This window comes from Aedes aegypti, chromosome 3 (genome assembly GCF_002204515.2).
Source record: "Aedes aegypti strain LVP_AGWG chromosome 3, AaegL5.0 Primary Assembly, whole genome shotgun sequence".
In the NCBI taxonomy this organism is placed as follows: Eukaryota; Metazoa; Arthropoda; class Insecta; order Diptera; family Culicidae; genus Aedes; species Aedes aegypti.
In genome coordinates this window covers 193609217-193630873 of record NC_035109.1, presented here as the reverse complement: position 1 = coordinate 193630873, position 21657 = coordinate 193609217, and the positions used below count along the sequence as shown (strand labels likewise).

The 21657-nt window shown below is 37.8% G+C and overlaps 1 protein-coding gene across 2 annotated transcripts in view; it reads left to right on the top strand.

Moving 5' to 3' along the window:
- The window catches only part of LOC5574431 (protein sex-lethal), a 37082-nt gene extending 16303 nt beyond the window's left edge, over positions 1–20779 (top strand). The window contains exons 3-5 of one of the 2 annotated variants that reach the window (XM_001661395.2): positions 5289–5567; positions 19458–19747; positions 19819–20779. In XM_001661395.2, the coding sequence (XP_001661445.1) occupies positions 5289–5567; positions 19458–19747; positions 19819–20014 (765 nt within the window). In that variant the 3' untranslated portion in view covers positions 20015–20779. The remainder of the gene's footprint in view (positions 1–5288; positions 5568–19457; positions 19748–19818) is intronic. The other variant, XM_021848847.1, reaches the window with a different exon arrangement.
- The last annotated feature ends 878 nt before the right edge of the window (positions 20780–21657 follow it).

Here is a 21657-nt window from a genome sequence, read left to right as displayed (position 1 = left end):
CCTCGTACTTTGTAGTTGTATCTTTCACTTGCTCCTATCTACCACTCCTAATATATCAACGTTGATGTATCTATCACAGTTCATAGCATTTGCTAGAACCCGAGACGGACAGAATTTAACCGTTTCCCTACGCTTCCATTCGTTCATCATTCATGCTATTCCTTTACGCCTGATACATAGGCAGTCTTCTAACCAAACCAGCAAGCTTCTCTGCCATAAAAAATACCCCACCCTTTCACCCTTCCCGCATAAACTGGCGGTGACGCAGTGGTATATACGGTCAACCTTGGGAGCCAGTTGAATGCATCATCAATTCCTTCCCCTTCCCCTCATTGGTCTGCATTCTGACGTGGCAGGCACCATTGTCGCCTAAAAATAGAAGATCACCAGCACTTATACACTGAGGGTGCCTGTTAATCCCAAGCAGTCATCTGGTTGGTTCCTTGTGTTAGTGCAGCTGATCTGGCGATACTGGAGTAGCAACCATGGGCGGCCAATCAAGCTCAAGCTCAAGCTCTTGTGATTTTGAAGTTATAAGCAAATTGAGGTGAAAAACTATGAAATCTTTAGATAGAGTAAAGTGGGGCAAAAGTTCGAGTGGGGTAAGAGTTTCTTTTTAAGATTTCCAGTTCAATTCAAAACAAATCTTATAAATGTCATGGTGGTTCGAATGCTATTCAAGTAAGAGACTTTCAATCCAAATATCATAAAAATCGATTGAGATTTGAAAAAGTTATAACTATTTGTTGTTTTTCGACGTGAATATTGTAATTTTTGGTCAAACTTTCGTTGCATGGAACCAACTGAAGTTAAAATATTTTTCAATATTTTATGTGAGGGCGTTTCTAGGCTGCATGGAGGTGTATTAGTTTTTGCATAGATGCTTTAAAACAGTTTTTAGCCCATAGTGGGGCAAAAGTTCGAATCAGCGGGGCAAAAGTTCGACCCATGTATAAAATCACGGAAAAAATTGCAAATTGCCTAAAATCCACATATTATCTTCAAATGCAGTTAAATTTGTCTGATCGTGTTAAAATTGTCACCAAAATTTTTCATTTCCACATAGTTTTGTGAAAAACTGCTATTTTTGAGTATATTACAATTAACCCGATTTTGGGCAATTTTTTGACTAAAATTTAGTGTGTATTTTCGTCAAACTTAAGTTTACGGCTGGTGTAAAGTATGCCTATCATAAAAAGATCGATATTTTGTGTTTTAGCCAGCGAACTTTTGCCCCACACTAGATTCGAACTCTTGCCCCACCGGTGGGGCAAAAGTTCGAATAAGACAATTAATTTTGAAACTGTTATAACTAAAAATGGGTAAATATTTTAACACAAGTTTGTTCAGCAAAATTATAGCCAATACGTTGAAGATTCAATGTATGGTATTTGTTTTGTTTCAACTGCTATTGTTTTCCTGGAAACTTTGATTATACCACTAAGGTCGAACTTTTGCCCCACCTTACTCTACCCATAACTCATGGAGTTGGTTCGATAATTTTTTTCTTTTAGTGACATTCGAAAGGCCATACAACAGACAACTTTTGCTGATAAAACTGTGAGAACGTAATTTTTGTAAATTGAGAAAATTCACTTCAAAAATACACTTAAAAACTCGAAATTCGCCTGTAACTCACACTCACTGAAAATAAAAAAGTTAGACCAAAATAACTAATTTTTTGGATCCACCCTAAGTTAAAACTTTCAAAATCAATTTACTTAGCTCAAATGAAGAGTTAGATCAAAAGTGCCTTCGACAATATTGTTCAAAATACCATTTTCTAAAAGTTTGCAGAAGAGCGCAGCCACAAATTTCATCAAAAAAATGTTTGAGCCATAATTTTAACTTAAATAAATGCCACCATATTCACATTTTTTCTTAAAAGATGCAAAACTCAATTACAGATAACTTCTCTGAAGACATCGACAGTCTAAAATAGACGAGAACAAAGAAAACACTTTTTTTCCGGCTAAATTGTCGATTCGGTCCATTGTGGCATTGGGGAAATATTTTTAGAATGAAGTGGAGCAAGAGTTTCTTTTTAAGATTTCTAGCTAAATACAAAACAAATGGTTTAATTGTTTTAGAAATGGATTACGATTTGAAAAAAAAATATGGATTGGTTTTAGGCGTGGAAATTGTAATTTTCGGTAGAACTTCCATTGCATGTAATCAAATAAAGATAAACTCTTTTTTGATTTCTTATGTAAGGGCGTTTCTAGGCCTATAATAAGGATACTTTGAAGTGTATTAGTTTTTGCATAAATATTTGGAAACCATTTTTGATCCATAGTGGGGCAAAAGCTCAACCCACATATAATCTAGTGAAAAAAAATTGCGAATTGCCTTAAATCTACATATTGTCTTCAAATTTAGCGAAATTCGCTTGATCGTGCAAAACAAAAGTCACCAAAATTTTACGTATTCACTCAATTTTGCGAAAAACTGCTAATTTTGAGTAGGGTAGGTGTACCAGTTATGGACATAGTGGTTCCCTATTTCGCTATACGTGATTACCTTAATGTCTTCAAACTTTGAAAATTTTTGTGTGTTGTAGTAGTTAGATTTAAGATATATCTTGATGTTAAAACATTCAAAAAGATTTAAAATGTGAAAGTTATTAAAATTTCACATATGGCCAAATAGGGAACCACTATGGCCATAACTGGTACACTTTCCCTATATTGCAATTGAACCTGTTTTGGACATTTTTTGATGAAAATTTAGTGTGTATTCTCTGTAAACATAAGTTTATGGCTGAAGTAAAGTATACCTGTCAAAAAAGTATCGATTTTTCGTGTTTCGGCCAGCGAAAAATTACCCCACACTAGATTTGAACTCTTGCAGGCGGTAGAGCAAATGTTCGTTTAAGACAATTTGAAAACTATTATAACTAAAAATGGGTAAATATTTCAACACAAGTTTGTTCAGCGAAATTGTAGCCAGTATGTTGAAGGTTCACTGTGTGGTATGGTCAAAATATTGATTATACCACTAAGGTTAAACTTTGGCCCCATCTTACTCTAATAGTTATAGAGGTGGTTCAAACCCTTGCTCGACCCGAACCCGAAAAATTTTCGCTGTTCAAACCTGAACTCGACCCGAAACCCGAAAAAGTTTTCTAAGAAAAAAACAAAATTAAACTCGAGTTCAAAAAGATGACAAATTCATTGTTACTGATGCATAGGGAAGCTTTCAGGTTGTTACTCTGTTCACCAAACCCGACTATTCCCGACTTTTTTCTAGCCCTAACCAGAAAAAAAATTTCAAACCCGAACCCGACATCTCGATCAACTCCATACGTGTGCGAACAGCTTACACAGTTACAAATTTATTAAACTTGTTCAATGATAATGCTGATATCCTATTATTCAGTCTTCTGTTTTGATTATTGGTGTATTTCTGGTGATTTCACTCAATACCTTTGATTTTCCATAGATGTACTGGGGGAATTGAGAAAAAACTTGTTATCCTTAGAAATCCGATGAAAATTTTTGGTTTGTATTCCTGTGATTATTTTTAGAATAGTATAATATTTTTAATGGATATACCGTAGAAATCGAAATATTTCTTTCGGAATTCTAGGACGCCCACTGAAATTTGAGAATTCTTTCTTAAATCTCAGAAAAGTTATCACAGTCATGAAATTCTCATTGGCATTATAGCATTTCCAGTTCTACACTGGTATTTGAGAATGGTGTTCCATAAGCGACATTCATCACCGATTCAGTGTAGTCAACTTAAGTTTACTACTGTTATTCATAATACCCAATATCATTACATCCAGCGAAAACAGCCTATGTTTCCAAACAGTTTCTCTCCTATGATTAACAGCAAGGGATACGATTTGTAACATCTCACGCTAGACACCACGACGCTTAGCGCAAAAGTCCCGCTGGAATTGTGTCTAAATGCAGATCAAGCACAAGCATAATGGTGCGTCATCATCTGGCAGGAGCGAACTTATGTTTGGCTGGCTCCACATTACCATTATTCAACCATTCCTCCTCTGGTGTCTTGATTTTTGGCAATGCGTAAAAGTAGTGTGAATGTGTCTCATACATTGATTTTCCTTAAAATTATCCTTCGTCTCAGATGGCATACACATATGTGCTTTGAAGTCAATCTACTGAATTATGCAAAACACGTTACTAACACGTGTTCTCCAATTTACAAAAGGGTACCGCTAATGGAAAGTTTATTGATTGTTGTTTTTGCAGTAGCTTTTGATGGTAACAACAGTTAGTGTTCTATTTCTAAATAATATGCCACGATTAGACAACGTTACAAATGTTTGTACCAAGTACTAGACTGCCACTAGTTTCTCAATTTATAGAAGCTGAATTAGCTTTTCGACACAAGTGTATATTGTAGTAAAGAATCACTGAACCCGACATTGCGGCTTTTATCTCTTTCCTCATGCATACTGAATGACAAGTCAATCTTTTCGGTATGATGCCTCATAAAGATAGAATGTAGCCAAGTAACATATTCTCGCCAACTCAAGTAATACAGAGGAATGATTAGAATCATCCACTCGCTGCTTTTTGAAAATTAAACATAAATCCATGTGTGTTGTCAAAGCTAAAGATTAAGCATTTCTCAAGCGAATCCTGAAACCGTGTTAACATCAATATCAAAAGTTCGGCATATACCTATTGGTTTATGTGGTACTTATTTGTATCCTGGTCGTTGTACCAACGCTAAGTTTGATGCTTATTCACAGTGATGCTGTACGGTTTCCATCTATGACGGTAAATCTTTACAAAGAGGGGAATATAAATTGATGCGAATGGGATGGAAAAAATATTCCGGCAATAATCGATACAAAATCGCTTAAAGACGTCATTGTTTTGCGCTATCGTAAAGTTCGAACCAATTTCAATAATGAAAAGCCTAGAAAGATAATACCTACTGCATGAAATAAAAGGAATGTTAGCAGAAATGAGATTTTTCTATATCTTACTTCTATCTTCCTTTTATTGACTATATAAACAAATTATATACACAAGTTCTGCTACACATTTTCACACTTCTTCTCTATATCATCCTTACTGAATTCATTGGTCTACATTTCTTTCATATTCTGTCTAAATCACTCTTACAAGACTCTCAAGATGCATACAAAACACAGTAAAACAGCAATAACAGTCAAATGTGATAAACCGAAACCATCCTTGCTAAATCAGATAAAAATGTGTACTGAAGTTGCTTTAGCCAGTATCCGTCTTTACTCTAGTCACTGATGTTAAACTGCCAAGTTCAAATTGCTTGAAATTTTCTAGTCGAATTATGCATATGGACAGGATTCAGATTTCTCATACTCTTCACGGCCCCGAATGTTTGATATGCCTTCGAGTAGCACGTTCGGTGGAAACGCTCCACAAACATCGTCTTCGAGCACAAGTTCGCTATCCGGAATGAACTTTGGCCCTGGCAGCAACAATGCGGGAACGAATCTGATAGTCAATTATCTGCCACAGGACTTGACCGAGCGCGAGCTGTATTCGATGTTCTCCACCATGGGTCCAATCGAGACCTGTCGAATCATGAGAGATGTGAAGGTAAGTGAAAATTTTAATATTTGATTTGAATGTTATTTCTAATTGTTGAAATCAAGTATTAATGCGATCGAAGTTTATTCTAACATATTATAAACTTCTACATATTTAAAATCGAATCAAAACTGAGATTGTGCTTACATAATCCCGTAAAACATTTTTCGTACATCTATAGTTAGTGTAATTAGGAAGAATAAGTATATCTGAAGGCGAAACAGCCTTGAATCCAGCTTTACCATTGTTCGAAAACTCCAAAGGCACAGACTTCTCTAACAAAAAAACTAACAACAGTGTTATTAGCTTTGTGCACAAGTATAAAGCTTAACACAAGAAGATCAGCCAAGTTCACTATATCTTCAGTTTATGCCGGTCTTTTTCAAAGCTAACAATCACTTCGACATCTGGTGGATAGTAGGAGAAACGTCATAAAAGAGGTTGGATTAAGAACGCACCGTTTGCAGCATAGGAAGGAGCACACATATTACACTTTTTTCTCAGAATAGTTGATTTGTGGACGATCAGAGAGCATTGAAAAACATGATAAACTTCTTTTCCTTCGAATATGTACAGATCCGGTCAGTGCTCATGTACGATTAGTGGGATAAAATTGGTAAAAAGGTGTTTGGCTACATAGGTTATAAACTTCCGGATTCTTTGTTAGTGGTTAAATTTATTGTGAAATGACGCGTATCGCAAGAATGAAGGGTCAACATCATTATGCCAATGGAAAATAGTTCAATAATTAATTGAGTGTGAGCTAATTTTTGGATCGAAAAATTGATTTTTTCACGTAAACAAACATTTTCAATGACATTTCTCTCCTTCCCTAACGACCTCTACGATGGCGGCGCATTAAATTTACCTATATCATCTAAATAGCTAAACACATTCCAGCAAATTATAATTCCAGCTTTAACAACGATACCATATTATTATTAATGGACCACCTAATAGGGCGGCAGTCAAAACTAAAATGACAACAGATGTTTTTTTTTTAGTAGTAGTAAAATCAAAAATATGAAGCGAAAAAAGTACTACGGAAGATAAAACAAACACTTAATTTTACCTGTTCACTAGATTATGCAGATTTTGAAGCTTTTGCTCCCCTATTTCTTAACGGTGTCAATTAGGATGAAAATCATTCTCTCAAAATTTGAAGAGATTTGGTAGAAATTTTGTTGTCCACACGCCATTTGAAGTTCATGTGGCAATTACATGGAAAGGGCAAACCTTTTGTGTTCAGTCCTTTAACTGCTCGTCATAATAATCTATGAAAATTGTAAGAACCCTTCTCATGTGAAATCTTCCCAGCTACAACTTTAGACCACATTTTGATGAGACGTAAGGATAATTTGTTATTATTAATAACAAAGTCTAAATCATGCTGAGATGATCATTCAATTACTTTCAGAGCAACACTGCTTTTTGGTGTAAAACATAGTTGCCTTTAATCTATTCTTCCCACCAGGAGCACCAATGTTGCCTGCCGAACAGTTGGTGAAGTATGATGATGAATAACAATTTATCCTGACGTCCAATCAAAATGTGGTCTTCGGCAAATTTGTAGCTGAAAGGATTTCACATGAGAAGAGTTTGTTCACTTTTCCATAAAATATTATGACGAAGACATAGAGGGCTGAACCTTTGCCCTTTCCATAGTAATCTTCATATAAACTTCAATTCATAATAGAAATCGTTTAAGGTGAAACAGTTTAGAATCAACTTCTATAACTTCAACGGCACAAATCTGTGTACTTTTTATATTGGCTTTGTGCACTAGCAGAAAGCTTAAAATGAGAAGATCAGAAGCGTTTTCCAACTATTTCTCCAGTTTATTGCCTTTGAAAACGTGAGTAGGGGCACAAGTCGGACATTGTGCCGGCCATCTTTGGATTCCGAGATGTTTCACCTTAAGCATAGGGGACCCAAAACTTCAAAATTTGCATCACTCTACTGTTCGCACTATGCTTTATTTCTGTTTATTACTTTTTCGATACATCAACTCAACTCATTATGAAGTAGTAATTAACATTTTAAATGAATACTATACGATTTGAAATTTCGCGACTATCATTTTATTTTTTCTATGAGCTTGTGTTGGAAATTTGAAAAACTTATGAACCGAGCGTACACTCAGGCAAATGAACCATCGAAACACATGAGAAAAAAAATATAAAATTTCGCCATTAGAAACCGGGTTGAAATTCATAGGTTCGCCTTATGGAAAAACAAGCTTTCGCGGTAACCTGGAATGGATTCAAGAACCTTGCGATCAATAGGGCCCGAATAACTCCGAAATTTCTTAAACAGCACTCTTATATGAGATGTTATATGCATTGGAGCTAGAAAGAAGGGGTGAAAATGGAGAGAGGGGTTGGTTATTCAAGGTTAATGCACCCCCCTCCCCCCCCCCCGTTCGCTTGAGCAAATGATTTTCTTTTTTATTGATCATTCATATCAATAGTTTAATTAAGGGTCCCTTAATCTCTATCTGCCAGAGTTCCACTACCTGTCAACTTTGATTTCAGACCCGCCCCTCCACCCTCGTGGCCTTTTGTTTATACAAAAAGTTCACAATTTGTATGGACCGTGGTCATTAACAAGAACATCCCCCCCTTAATGACCACATGGTTTATGGACGACCCCTTTACAGATTTCTCAAAGGAAAGAAATAGAGCGACTTTCTTACGACGTCACCGTGCAATGGGCAATGATAATTGAACTGCTCTAAAATTGTTTGCTGTCTTTTATTCTCTCATAAAACTAGTAAACAACAAGTCACGTAAACTTCTAAATCCCAAACAAAATCGAAACAATGCAGAGCCCTATGGATTGTGTGCGCGTTTGATTTGTTATTTGACAAATTACTTATCTCACTGCCCGCAACAGAAAGAGTTTCGCGTTGTAAGTTACTACTTTTGCTCGCCGGCAGAGTGCTGGAATCAGTCCAACGATTCAAGGTTGAAGATGCCTTCCGGTTCACTGGCTCAACTATTCGAAATACATAGTACTAGATGACCAAACTATCTTACTCTGACAAAGATTTCCTCGATCTGATGCAATCCGGGCAGATGCTAAGGTCGGTCCTGTGGTTCCGGTGGAGAATGCCTTTGCCTCGTCCCTAGACGATGAATCTCGTTAACTTCGATCGTGGCCCGACGTACTTTAGCCGATATTTTAATTTTTTTGCACGCCATCTCCGTCGCTGTTTGCTAGTATTTCAATCCGCGCTGCTTCAAATCTTGGGTAGTTAAATAATCACGTTGAGAATTCTCCTCAATGTTCAGGCAATCTAGGCAGCTTGGGGACTCTGCGTGCTAAAATCTATGGAGATTTATTTATTCACTTGTTGGCGATTTTGGCCCACGCTCTCCAGATCTTGTTGTACTTGATCTAGCCACCTCGCTCCGGACGCGAATACCATCTTTGCATCTTATTGTCCGGTAGTTTTACAACATGTCCTGCCCAGCGCACCCTTCCGGCTTTCGCCACCTTCTGGATACTGAGTTCGCCGTAGAGCCTAGCTAGCTCGTGGTTCATTCTCCGCCGCCACACGCTATGTCTAAACCAGCAGATTATGCAAATCGAATGTACCTCGGATTTTTTTCCGCTAGAGTTCAGAAAATGGGTTATATTTTCATAATCGAAAGGTTTTAAAATATTCCATCGGTGAAATTTTGATTTTTTCCACTTAATAGTTGTTTTTCCATATACAGACAGGCTATGAAAATTAATAAAAATTACGTTTTCTTACACATTTCAGCCCATACAATGTATGGGGGCCCATAAAATGTATGGGAAAAAATAACCTTCCGATTATGAAATTATAGTCTATAATTTATAGATCAAATACTGATATCTAGCGGGAAAAACCCGAGGTACATTCGATTTGCATAATCTGTTGGTTTAGACATAGCGTGCGCCACACTCCGTTCTTATGCACACCGCCAAAGATGGTCCAAAGCACCCTTCGTTCGAACACTCCAAGTGCTTGCAGGTCCTCTTCCAGCATGGTCCATTTTTTTTTTTTTTTTTTTTTTTTTTTTTTTTTTTTTTTTTTTTTTTTTTTTTTTTTTTTTTTTTTTCTTCTTCTAAGCAATGGGGGGATAATCTGCTCAACAGACGCCGTGTGGGGTTAGGGACCATTTACTACATGCAAGCAGTAAACAGGACTACACCCCCGACCCACTAAACCATTTCCATTGCCGCCAAACCCTTCGTCTCTCCGGGACCACCAAGAAGGCATTGCTTCGAAGAGGGGCTATTGCACATCGCATCCTCCAGGTTAGCTGCGTAGCCATGCAGCAACGAACATCGATGACACGCTTAGGGGGGTCCACCAAGGTAGCATGCTGGCGCTTTGCCAGCTTCCCAAGTGGTCCTCACCTCCCGTTGTCCGCTGAAAGCGGGCAGGGTCGACCACTACGCCCGCGCCCATGCTGCATGTCCATAGAGGACCACCGGTCGTATTAGCGTTTTGTACATGGTACATTTGGGGAATCTTTCTCGATCGTAACTTCTTCTGGAGCCCATAGTAGGCGCGACTTCCACTGATGATGCGTTTCCGAATTTCACGACTAACGTTCTTATCAGCCGTTAACAAGGGTCCGAGGTATACGAACTCATCAACCACCTCAAAAGTATCTCCGTCTATCGTAGCACTGCTTCCAAGGCGGGCTCTGTCGGGCTCGGTTCCGCCTATCAGCATGTACTTTGTTTTTGACGCATTCACCACCGAGCCGACTTTTGTTGTTTGACGTTTCAGGCGGGTGTACAGGTCTGCCACCGTTCCAAATGTTCTGCCGACAATATCCATATCATACGCGAAACAAACAAAATGGCTGGACCTTGTGAAAATCGTACCTCGGTTATTGAACCCGACTCTCCGCATGACACCTTCTAGCGCGATGTTGAACAGCTGGCACGAAAGTCCATCACCCTGTCGAAGTCCCCAGCGGGATTCGAACGAAATGGATATTCGCCCGAAATCTTCACGCTATTCTGCACACCGTCCATCGTTGCCCTTATTAGTCTTGTGCGCTTCCCGGAAAAGCTGTATCGTCCATGATCTTCCATAGCTCTTTGCGGTGATGCTATCATAAGCCACTATAAAATCGATGAACAGGTGATGAATTGGGACTTGGTATTCACGCCATTTCTGGAGGATTTGCCGTACAGTGAAGATTTGATCCGTCGTAGAGCGGCCGTTGATGATTGATAACTTCCCATAAACTTATTTGCTATTGGTGATAGACGACGTTAGATAATCTGGGATGGCACTTTGTAGACGGAGGATAGTGATCGCACGATAGTTTTCACATTCCTGTTTGTCACCCTTCTTGTAGATGGGGCATTTTACCCCTTGCTTCTAGTTGTTCCGTTTCCCAGATTCTGACAATCAGCGCCTGTCTGCTCGATTTCTCCGGGTCCTTTTTGATGAGTTCAGCTTTATCAGCTGCCTTGTTGTTCTTGAGCTGGTTGATGGCATCCTTAACTTCCCTCAATAAGGGAACAGGTTGGTTTCCTTCATCGGCCGTGCTGACTTAGTCACTTCCTCCGCTATCGTGACCCTCTGCGCCTGTGTTCTCCATGCTATTCAGGTGTTCATCGTAGTGCTGCTTCCACATTTAAATCACCTCACGTCTGTCCGTCAAGATGCGTCCATCCTTAACCCTACACATTTCAGCACAAAGCCTTTTCGGAATGCGTTAAGCTTCTCGTAGAACTTTTTCGTTTCGTGTGAACGATGCAGCTGCTCCATTTCTTCACATTCCGCTTCTTCCAGACGACGCTTTTTGTCCCGGAATATGCGTTTTTTTTTGCTTTCGTTTACTTTTATTTCGCCCGCGCTGCATCCTTCTCCTTGAAAACCTGCCTGCATTCTTTGTCGAACCAATCGTTACATGTCGTCCTTTCCACGTACAGACGATGCCCTCGACTGCGTTGTAAATGCTGCTTTTATGGGGCTCCAGCAGTCCTCAAGAAGGGCTTTGTCAAGCTCGCCCTCTTCCGGCAACGCTACCGAGGCGGGCGTCGATACCGTACATTGTTGATGACGGATAGTTTTGGGCGCAGTTTCACCATCACTAGATAGTGGCCAGAGTCAATGTTAGCGCCACGATAGGTTCTGACGTCGGTTATATCGGAGAAGTGTCGTCCATCGATCAAAACGTGGTCGATTTGTGATTCCGTCTGATGTGGTGATCTCCAGGTGTGCCGATACGGGAGACTGTGCTGAAAGTAGGTGCTACGAATGGCCATGTTCTTGAAGGCGGCAAAATCTATCAGTCGTAGGCCGTTCTTGTTCGTCAGCCAATGGGCGATGATTTTTCCAATCGTCGGTCTGAGCTCCTCCTCCTGGCCAATCTGAGCATTCAAATCAACTATGATGATCTTGACGTCGTGGCGTGGGCAGCGGTCGTACTCGCGTTCGAGCTGCGCGTAAAATGCGTCCTTGTCATCATCAGTGCTTTCGGAGTGAGGGCTATGCACGTTCATGATGCTGAAGTTGAAGAACAAGCCTTTGATCCTAAAATTGCACATTCTTTCGTTGATCGGCCACCATCCGATCACGCGCCTTTGCATATCACCCATCACTATAAAAGCTGTTACCAGCTCTTGTGTGTTGCTGCAGCTCTGGTAGATGGTATGATTACCTCTAAACGTTCGCACCATCGAACCTGCCCAGCACACCTCCTGCGCTACGATGCCGAAACCGCGGATCTTCAGTGCATCGGAGAGATCATTTTTGCTTGAACATATTGGATGGAAACACTATGAATAGTTAGACCATATTAATAGTAAAAGAAAGTCGTAGAGAAATTGGTTGTTTTTGTAAAAAAAAAAACACCATAACTGGGAACCGAGATCAATCGTGAAAAATCTCTTTAAGACGAAGCTAAATCGAAGCCACAGCTTAAATTTTTAAGAGCGCAAATCTTAAGAACCAAACAATTATCTGCGTTGAAAATTATATCGATTGATAACCACCAGCAAGTAACCAATCGATCAAATTTTCAGCTTGGTCGGTTGTCTGGTTCTCTAGATTTGTCATCTTGAAAATTCGAGGTTTAGCTTCGATGTATCTTCACCTTAAACATAAACTCTATAATCTGGGGCACGACATAAAAATTAACAAGGCAGGCTCTTCACTGATGTAAATATCGTGTTTGATTGTAAACATCTGACGTCACTCCTATCGTACCATATACCTTCCGGACCACTAGATCATTTTTTTCGCAAATTTGTTCGAGGTAGATAGGAATGACGTCGTCAAGTAGCTGTCAGTTTTCGGAATATATCACCTTCTTAAATATAGTACACCGTGATCTGGGGTAGGCTAGTGTAGTGTATAACTTCTAAATAGATCAGTGCGCATCGTACCTTCGTGCTGTGCGTACACGAATTCTCTCTGCTCTTGGAAGTTTTCTTAAAAACTACCTAAAGCAATAAAACAGTACTTTTCAGTGCTACATAAACAGTTCTTTTCAGTGCTAAAATTAAAAACGGTATTTTCTAGTGCTACTAAAACAGTACTTTTCAGTACTATTTTCTACTATTGATCCCTTTACGATCCTTGGTCTTGGGAAAAAAAAAACCTCTCGAAGGTCACGTCTTCTTTCGTTTATTCATCAACAACAAACAAAAGGAAGGGTGAATCTCTGAATTCTCTACTTCCTTCCAAAAAAGTGGGTTTTAAAACTGTCACTACACGTGGCAAGAATGGAAGAAAGGACGTTTCCCCGGAATGCGAACTTTCTTCCAAGGGTGAAATGAATAATTGTATCGAAATGAGCAATCAGTTCGATGCTCTACACAAATTTTCCGAACACTTCTAGGCAAATTTTCCGAACAGCTTCTAGCCCAGGCTCTTTGATTCAAGTGAGGAAGCAAAGAGTGCAGCCTATAGTGGTCAGTTGTTCCGAATTTGGTGGATTTAGGCAGGAGATATTGAACTCCATTAGGGGAATCAAGGTTTCCTTCCAAATCGCAAAGAAAGGAGACTGTCGCGTTTTGTCGGAAACTCTTAAAGATCGCGAACTTCTTCTCAAACATCTCAAACAGCCACAGGTAACTCCTACACCGCTTCTTCGTCTACCGAAAATTCTAATGGGAATTCATCAGATAATGTATCCACTCCTAGTGACATGTCTGCCTGATTTTAATTTTCCAACTGAACAATTGAATCTAATGATTGATACAATGTTCAAAGCCACCACTATGACTGAAGCAGTCCAAGTTGGTGTAAAATTTACAAATCAAATTGTTGTTGGTTTACGTTTTTCTAATGGATCCAAATAATAATTTAAATATTTTAAATTGGAATGCTCGTTCTCTGAATAGTAAAGAGGACGAGCTGTTTAATTTTCTTACGGTTAATAACGTGCATATAGCAGTTATTACCGAAACGTATTTAAAACCTGGATCTAAACTCAAAAGAGATCTTAACTTTTTTGTTTATCGTAATGATCGACTTGATGGGGCATGTGGGGGAGTTGCAATCATCATTCATAGGCTTATAAAACATCAACTGTTTTCGTCATTTGAAACAAAAGTTTTTGAAACTTTAGGTGTTTCTGTTGAAACACAGTTTGGTAAATATACTTTCATAGCTGCCTATTTGCCTTTTTAATGGAATTGCGAAAAAGCTCAAAAACTTGCTATGCAGTTTGAAAGTGCGCACAATTTTAATTTAGGACTTACTAGTCCCATTGAAAATCAAGTTACTCAGGACTTCGAAAATATTCTCAATCAAGAGAACGTTTTCGAAAATGCCTGGGAGACTGATTTGGAAGAAGTGAGAACTATTATTAAAAAATTCAAAAATATGAAAGCTCTTAGCGATGATGGAATTTACTTCATCTCCATCAAGAAACTTCCAGAAAGTAGCTTATCATTTTTAGTTGATATATTTAACAAATGTTTTCAATTAGCATATTTTCCTGACAAGTGGAAAAATGCTAAGGTTGTTCCAATTTGAAAACCAGACAAAAATCCTGCAGAAGCTTCTAGCTATCGTCCAATCAGTTTGCTTTCCTCCATCAGTAAACTTTTTGAAAAGGTCATTTGGAACAGAATGGTGGTCCATATCAACGAAAATTCATTTTTTGCCAATGAACAGTTCGGATTCCGCCATGGACATTCGACTACTCATCAACTTTTACGTGTAACAAATTTGATCCGTTCCAACAAATCTGAAGGCTATTCTACTGGTCTTGCTCTTCTAGACATAAAAAAAAGCATTCGACAGTGTTAGGCATGAAGGTTTGATTGTAAAATTAAAAAAACTTTAATTTTCCAACATACATTGTTAGAATAATTCAAAGTTATCTATCAAATCGTACACTTCAGGTTAATTATCAGAACTCCAGGTCTGAAAGACTTCCTGTAAGAGCTGGTGTTCCCCAAGGCAGCATTTTGGGACCAATATTATACAATATTTTCACATCTGACTTACCTGAGTTACCTCAGGGATGTCAAAAATCCCTGTTTGCGGATGACACATGCCTCTCCGCCAAAGGACGAGGTAAAAAAATGTAACAAATGTAACAAATATGTTAAATGTCTCTATCCCCTTATTAATAGAAAATCAAAACTTTGTCTCAAGAACAAGCTTTTGATATTCAAACAAATTTTCAGGCCAGCCATGTTGTATGCTGTACCAATATGGACTAGCTGTTGTAATACCAGGAAGAAAGCTCTGCAGAGAATTCAAAATAAAATTTTGAAAATGATGCGCGACGTTCGTTTTGTTGCCATGGTCAGCAGTCACAACACGAGCGTTAGAATGAACGTCGACAAAGCATAGCATAGCATAGACTGACTGTACATGTCAATGGTTGCTACTCCGTGATTGATCCGAACCGGTAAGAATTGCACTTCGATCCAAATGAATAAGGGATGGGATTTTCCGCATATTCTCGAAGTGCAATTTTAGCAGCTCTCATATTATTAATCAATAACGGCGCCGGCCAAGTCCTTACAGTCAGTTGGAAAGGGTAAGGAACGTTATTGTGTAATGATCGTTGCTTCTAAAGACCGAGAATACCTCTGCATCTCCACAATCATCACGGGACAGGTTGATTAGTGAGGAAGGAAAAAGATCTGGGAGTCACCTTTGGTCGGTGATGCGATCCATGGATTAGGAGGGAAAATACGAAACTTAAAACTAGTGTTGCATTTTTGTATCGTAGTAAAAATATATTGAGAGAAACTATAAAAAAGTCGACATTCATAATATCGAACTATTCAGAGGTTATTTTTAGTAATGACGAAGACGAAAAGATTGCGTATTTTAAAAGTGTAGGGGAAGACGGGGTAAGACCGCCCGCCTAAGCAATTTTATTCATATGTCAAAATCAAGAATCAATAAATCCTTTTTCGACGCAGCATGTCGTATTTTGAAGCCTTAGGCATGATCAAAAAATATCACAGGTGTTGTATTTCTGAAAAATATTTATTTCTTGAAGCTTTAAAAAAGTGATGTCTTATCATGATTATTTTTAGCAACGGGGTAAAACCGCCCACCCACGGGGTAAGAGCGACCACCACGATTTTCGTACACAATTTTGCGAAAAAAATTTATCAGTTCCCTGTGATTCTAAAAAGTATAATGTTTTATGAATTCTACATTGATAAACGTGGATATTGAATCATTTTTAGGATTAAATATTCCTAAAAACTTGAATATATACTTATTAGTACCTTGAAACACCCATATTTTGGAAAAACTATGCGGATTTAGCTTGTATTTTTCACAAAATTGATTTCATTTCACTTGAACAGTAATGTACAACGTAATTACAACTTCTAAAATGGTTTACACAGTTATTTGGTATAAATCATGGGTGGCGGTCTTACCCCGTCAACAGTGGTCGGTTTTACCCCGCTTGCGCAATTTTCACAACTATGGCCTTATTTCAAAGCTTAATATTTACAATTAATATTTCATTTCACCGAAGCATATTTCACATTTCTGTGAACGGGTAATTTGTTATGTTTTACCAAAAAAATCCCTTCCGAAATCCTTAAGTAAGCATCTGCTAAATTTAGATCAAATTCACTATCGACAAGCAGAAACTTTGTTTTTGACATTTGTTATGAAAAATTCGATGTAAATATCACACTAAATGCTCCGGAATGTCAAAAATCTTGTGTTCATGGAAAGTGCTTGGTGAACTTTTAAGAAAATTGCCATTTTCATGCCAAACTGAAGGTGGTCCGTCTTACTCCGGCGGGCGCTCTTACCCCGTCTTCCCCTATGTAACAGAAATAAGGGTATTGTCGACACATGTAATGACGAACCATTCAAAATATGTTTGAAAATTAAAATAAAATTAAAAAAAAAAGTTACGTTGCAACAAAAAATGTCGAACTACTCAAAGGTTATTTTGATCAATGACGAAAACATAATGGTATATTAAGTTTGAATGAAACGCGAAAAAGTCGACACTTGTAGTGACGAACCATTCATAGCTTGTTTGAAAATAAAATAAAAGCTACTTATAGCAACGATAAAAATGAATTATCATAAGCATGAAACGATCTTGATTTGATTTGATCAACACAAACCGAACACGATTGGTCTTGACTCCGTTGTGCAACCGAATCAAAAGACCACGCACTATTGTCGTTTTTTTTTTGTCCGCACTCAAATGACGCGAATCGAACACGCTTTGTTTTGATTCCGTCGCGCGTTCCATCGGAACACGCAACCAAATCAAAAGACCACGCACTCTGCTCTGGCCTCTGTAAAGCCCCGGGCAAACGATCGGAGCCACCGAAAACACACTCCGAGCGCGCGAAAATGAATCGGACTGCTTGGATCTTCACAATGGACTCTGAGCGTTAGAATGAACGTCGACAAACACAAAAAAGTATCAATTGAATGTCGTCTTACACGATGACATTTGCATCAATCATAAGTTTTGTATAGAATTCAGACATCGGATCATAAACAACATGAATAGTTTGATCTTGCCTGTTATGTCGAACGTGACACTCATACAGAGAAAGCAGAACAGAAACAAAAAAAAAACGTAACGTTCCTAGCGATGCTATCGTGGTCAGTGGCATTCAATTGACATTTTTCTGTTCGACATTCGTTTGATCGTTCGTGTTGTGATTAAACACACACATTAGCGAAAACGTGTCGACTACCGTGATTGCTTACAACAGTGATCAGAGGCGTCTCGTGGTCTTCAGTTCTACCTGTTTTTACACCATAGCTACAGTTATACTTTCATGAGTGGATATTGAAGAGACCACAGACTCATGGAAATACTGAGTTATAGAACAAAAATGCATAGGTTTCATTCTCATAAAAAATAAGTATTTTGCATTCAGTCAACATATATTTCTTGTGTTCAAACAATAGTGGAATGCGTTTTTGAATACGATTGCCAAGTAAATCAATTATATTATCATGGAATGTGCTCCTTTTTTGAAGTTTGTAACAATTCTCCTTTACCAACCATTCGCATCAATTCGCATGTCTCTCTCGCAACAGCAATGTTGTCAAAAACAGAGAGAGACGCACCGACCCAGCGTCGAAGTTCAATAGAATAAGCCAAATTTGGGTTCTTTCGAGTTTACCTAACGTTGAGTTGTTTTAACCCATCACGGAGACTTCGAAAGCTAACGCTGGGTAGATTATTTTTTTTTGCACTGAGTTGTGTGTTTTGCCGCTGTCAAAAGGAAACAACCTAATGATAGGTATATAGCAGTTAACCCAAATTTAGGTTATCCCACGGAAGAGCCGAATTGCGTCAAAAGAAGTCAAAGTTGGGTTGATTTGCGGCTCCGTGTAGAGTAAAATGAACTCAGATGAATGCTTAATTTGATGAATGCTTAATATCGTTCTCCATGCACATGGAACGGGCGGGGATACAACAAGCGGTCAAGTTTTCAAGATTCCGCTGTACAACTGAGATTAAATACTTATCAGTGTTTATTGTTTATATTCCATATAATTATAATTCCAGTTCAAATACGTACCTGTTCCAAGAACAGGTGGAATAGACGCCTCTGAAAATGATTGTGAGGCTTCCTCCCTGGTATAGTACCAATGAGTTACATAGAATATCCAATGTTGAAACATTGGAACAAGTGTCAAATAAAATCATTAATAATTTCTGGCAAAAATCGTTACAATCTTCTATTGCCACGATTAATGCGTTATATGTTTAGGTTAAGTTAGGTTAAGTATATTCAAAGCGTTTTTTTTCTCTTATAAGCAGGTGAAATCAACTCACCTGTAAACAATCTGAACTGCTACGGCAAATGAAATGTAATATGTTGTTAACAAAATGTTTGGGGCTTCGTAGCCGTGCGGTTAGCGGCGTCAGTCGTTTAGGCGTATTGTGCTACGGAGTGTGGGTTCGATTCCCGCCCCAGTCGGAGAAAACTTTTCGTCAAACGAAAAATTCTTCACTGGTCCACTGGTCGTTCTGTGTGTCCGTTGTCTAATGTTAGTTATGTTCAGTCTGTGCAGCCTATGGCTGAAGACGGTGTAAATTGTCTTTTTTTTTTTTTTTTTTTTTTTTTTTTTTTTTAATCTTAAATTTGTTTTACCAAATTAGGATGATAGCGTTGTCATATAACACCGAACACCTAGATATAAGAAATGAATGCAATGTTTGGAATGATACTATTAAAAAAAACTTCTAAATAGATTATAAATCCAGTTTAATACGATTGTCATATGTTTAGAAAACGATACATTTATACATTTAATGTTAATTAATGATTCCGATCGATGTATCATATTTTCGAAACATATCTTAAATTCTTCTTCTTTGTAGGTAATCTTGTAAAAGGATAAGCTGTAATTTCAGTTTAGCCATGATTATGAATAAACTGTGTACTACAATCATTCTCCACGCTTCTTTTCAGACTGGTTACAGTTACGGATTCGGTTTCGTTAACTTCCTGTCCGAAGACGCGGCACAACGCGCAATCAGATGTTTGAATGGTTACTCTGTTCGGAATAAGCGATTAAAGGTTTCATATGCAAGGCCCCAAAGTGACGACATCAAGGAAACAAATCTTTATATCACAAATCTTCCACGAACAATAACTGACGAGCAGTTAGATATTATTTTTGGTAAATACGGTACCATAGTACAAAAGAATATCTTGAGAGATAAACTGACTGGCTTTCCGCGTGGAGTGGCGTTCGTTAGGTTTGTAGATAGATTATATACTCTAAAGGAAATGTTCACATAGATTTTTTTTTGTTTTTTTTTTTTTAAAGGTTCAATAAGAGAGAAGAAGCCCAGGAGGCGATATCAGCATTGAACAATGTAATACCACAAGGTGGTACTCAACCATTGATCGTCCGAGTGGCAGAGGATCATGGACGGGCAAAGGCTGCTCTCTACGTTCCTTCATATAACTCAATAGTACATAACAACCGAGGTAGAGTACGAATGCGTAATAATCCTTACTAAATCAAAAATGAATCTACAGTTAATGCTTATGCTCATGATTTTCCCATTTTCAATGTTGAAGCTTGATTTTACTTTACCTTGGTTATTATTAGTACAGAATTTGAAATACGTTTCATTTTTGTTACGAAATCGATTTGAAATATTTTAAGTTAGATGTAGCCTCATAATTACCAACAAGATTAATTTCTGATAATACAAACTTTAAGTTAATTATTAGCTTAAAAGAAAATAAAGCAAGAATTATTTTACTTATTTTGGTGAGATTGTTTAAAAATCCTTCATTTACGTTTGAATCATTCAAATGCATGTTATCAATGTGACAAAAATGCAATTGCTGTGCTTTCCCTGATCAACATTATCATCAATTCCATACATACATTATAGCTGTACAAAGCTTTGATAACAATTGTATATCGACTTGCGATTCTTCACCTTTTTGAGTAGGGCACTTGTTTGATAGAATAAGGTCAAGAGTGACCGATTTAGTGTGTCTGATGTGCTTTAAATGAAACTGTAATGCTGTATATGATACGTAGATGTTTATTGAGTGCAATTTGGCACTCTTTACAGTCATGTATGCTGTATAATATATTAATACAATAGAAATTTAGAGACTCTGAGTCAACCTACATGATTATTAAGATTCTAATCGAAAAGCTTAAAATAATATTCTATCAAACCTATGTCGTTAGTCATAGCATAATAGATGTAGCTTTACGTCATAAAATTGGTGAATAAATTTGATAGTCATTACAGATGAAAATACATAGCGGTTTTTTTTTAATGTAGTGGTATTAGAATTCCATTTGAAACTCGGGCTTAGTTGTGACAGTTGGCGTCTTATTTCCGTTTGGAATTGCAATGTCTCTTGTGTTTTATGGAAATAGTTTACCTGCATCTGCGTTGATATGAATATACCGCAATCTTCTCTACTCAGTATTAGTTATTGTTGAAGTAAGATAGTTTCTTTTCCATTGGCGAATGTTCTTCTAAGAACTTGCGCAATGAAAGGTTTCCGAAATTTACCCGTTAATATCATTGAACCATTGAAACACTTCTCCCGGCGTTTTGAACAATGCTCTTTGTATACATATCACATTCAAAACATATTTGTGCTGGAACACCGAAAATCAACAGATACTGAGGTAATCTCTGACTCTGAGTCAACCTACATGATTACTAAGATTCTAATTGAAAAGCTTGAAATAATATTCTATCAAACCTATGTCGTTAGTCATAGCATAATAGATGTAGTTTGACGTCTTAAAAATGGTGAATAAATTTGATAGTTATTACAGATGAAAATGAATAGCGTTTTTTTTTAATGTAGTGGTATTAGAATTCCTTTTGAAACTCGGACTTAGTTGTGACAGTTGGAATCTTCTGAATCTGCATTGTTACGAACATACCGCAACCTTCTCTACTCAGTATTAGTTATTTTTGAAGAAAGATAGTTTCTTTTCCATTGGTGAATGTTCTTCCAAGAACTTGCACAATGAAAGGTTTCCGAAATTTACCCGTTGATATTATTGAACCATCGAAACACTTCCCCAGTACGATGCTCTTTGTATACCTACATATCATATTCAAAACCATTTATTTAAGGTTTTTGTGCTGGAACGCTGAAAATCAATAGATACTGA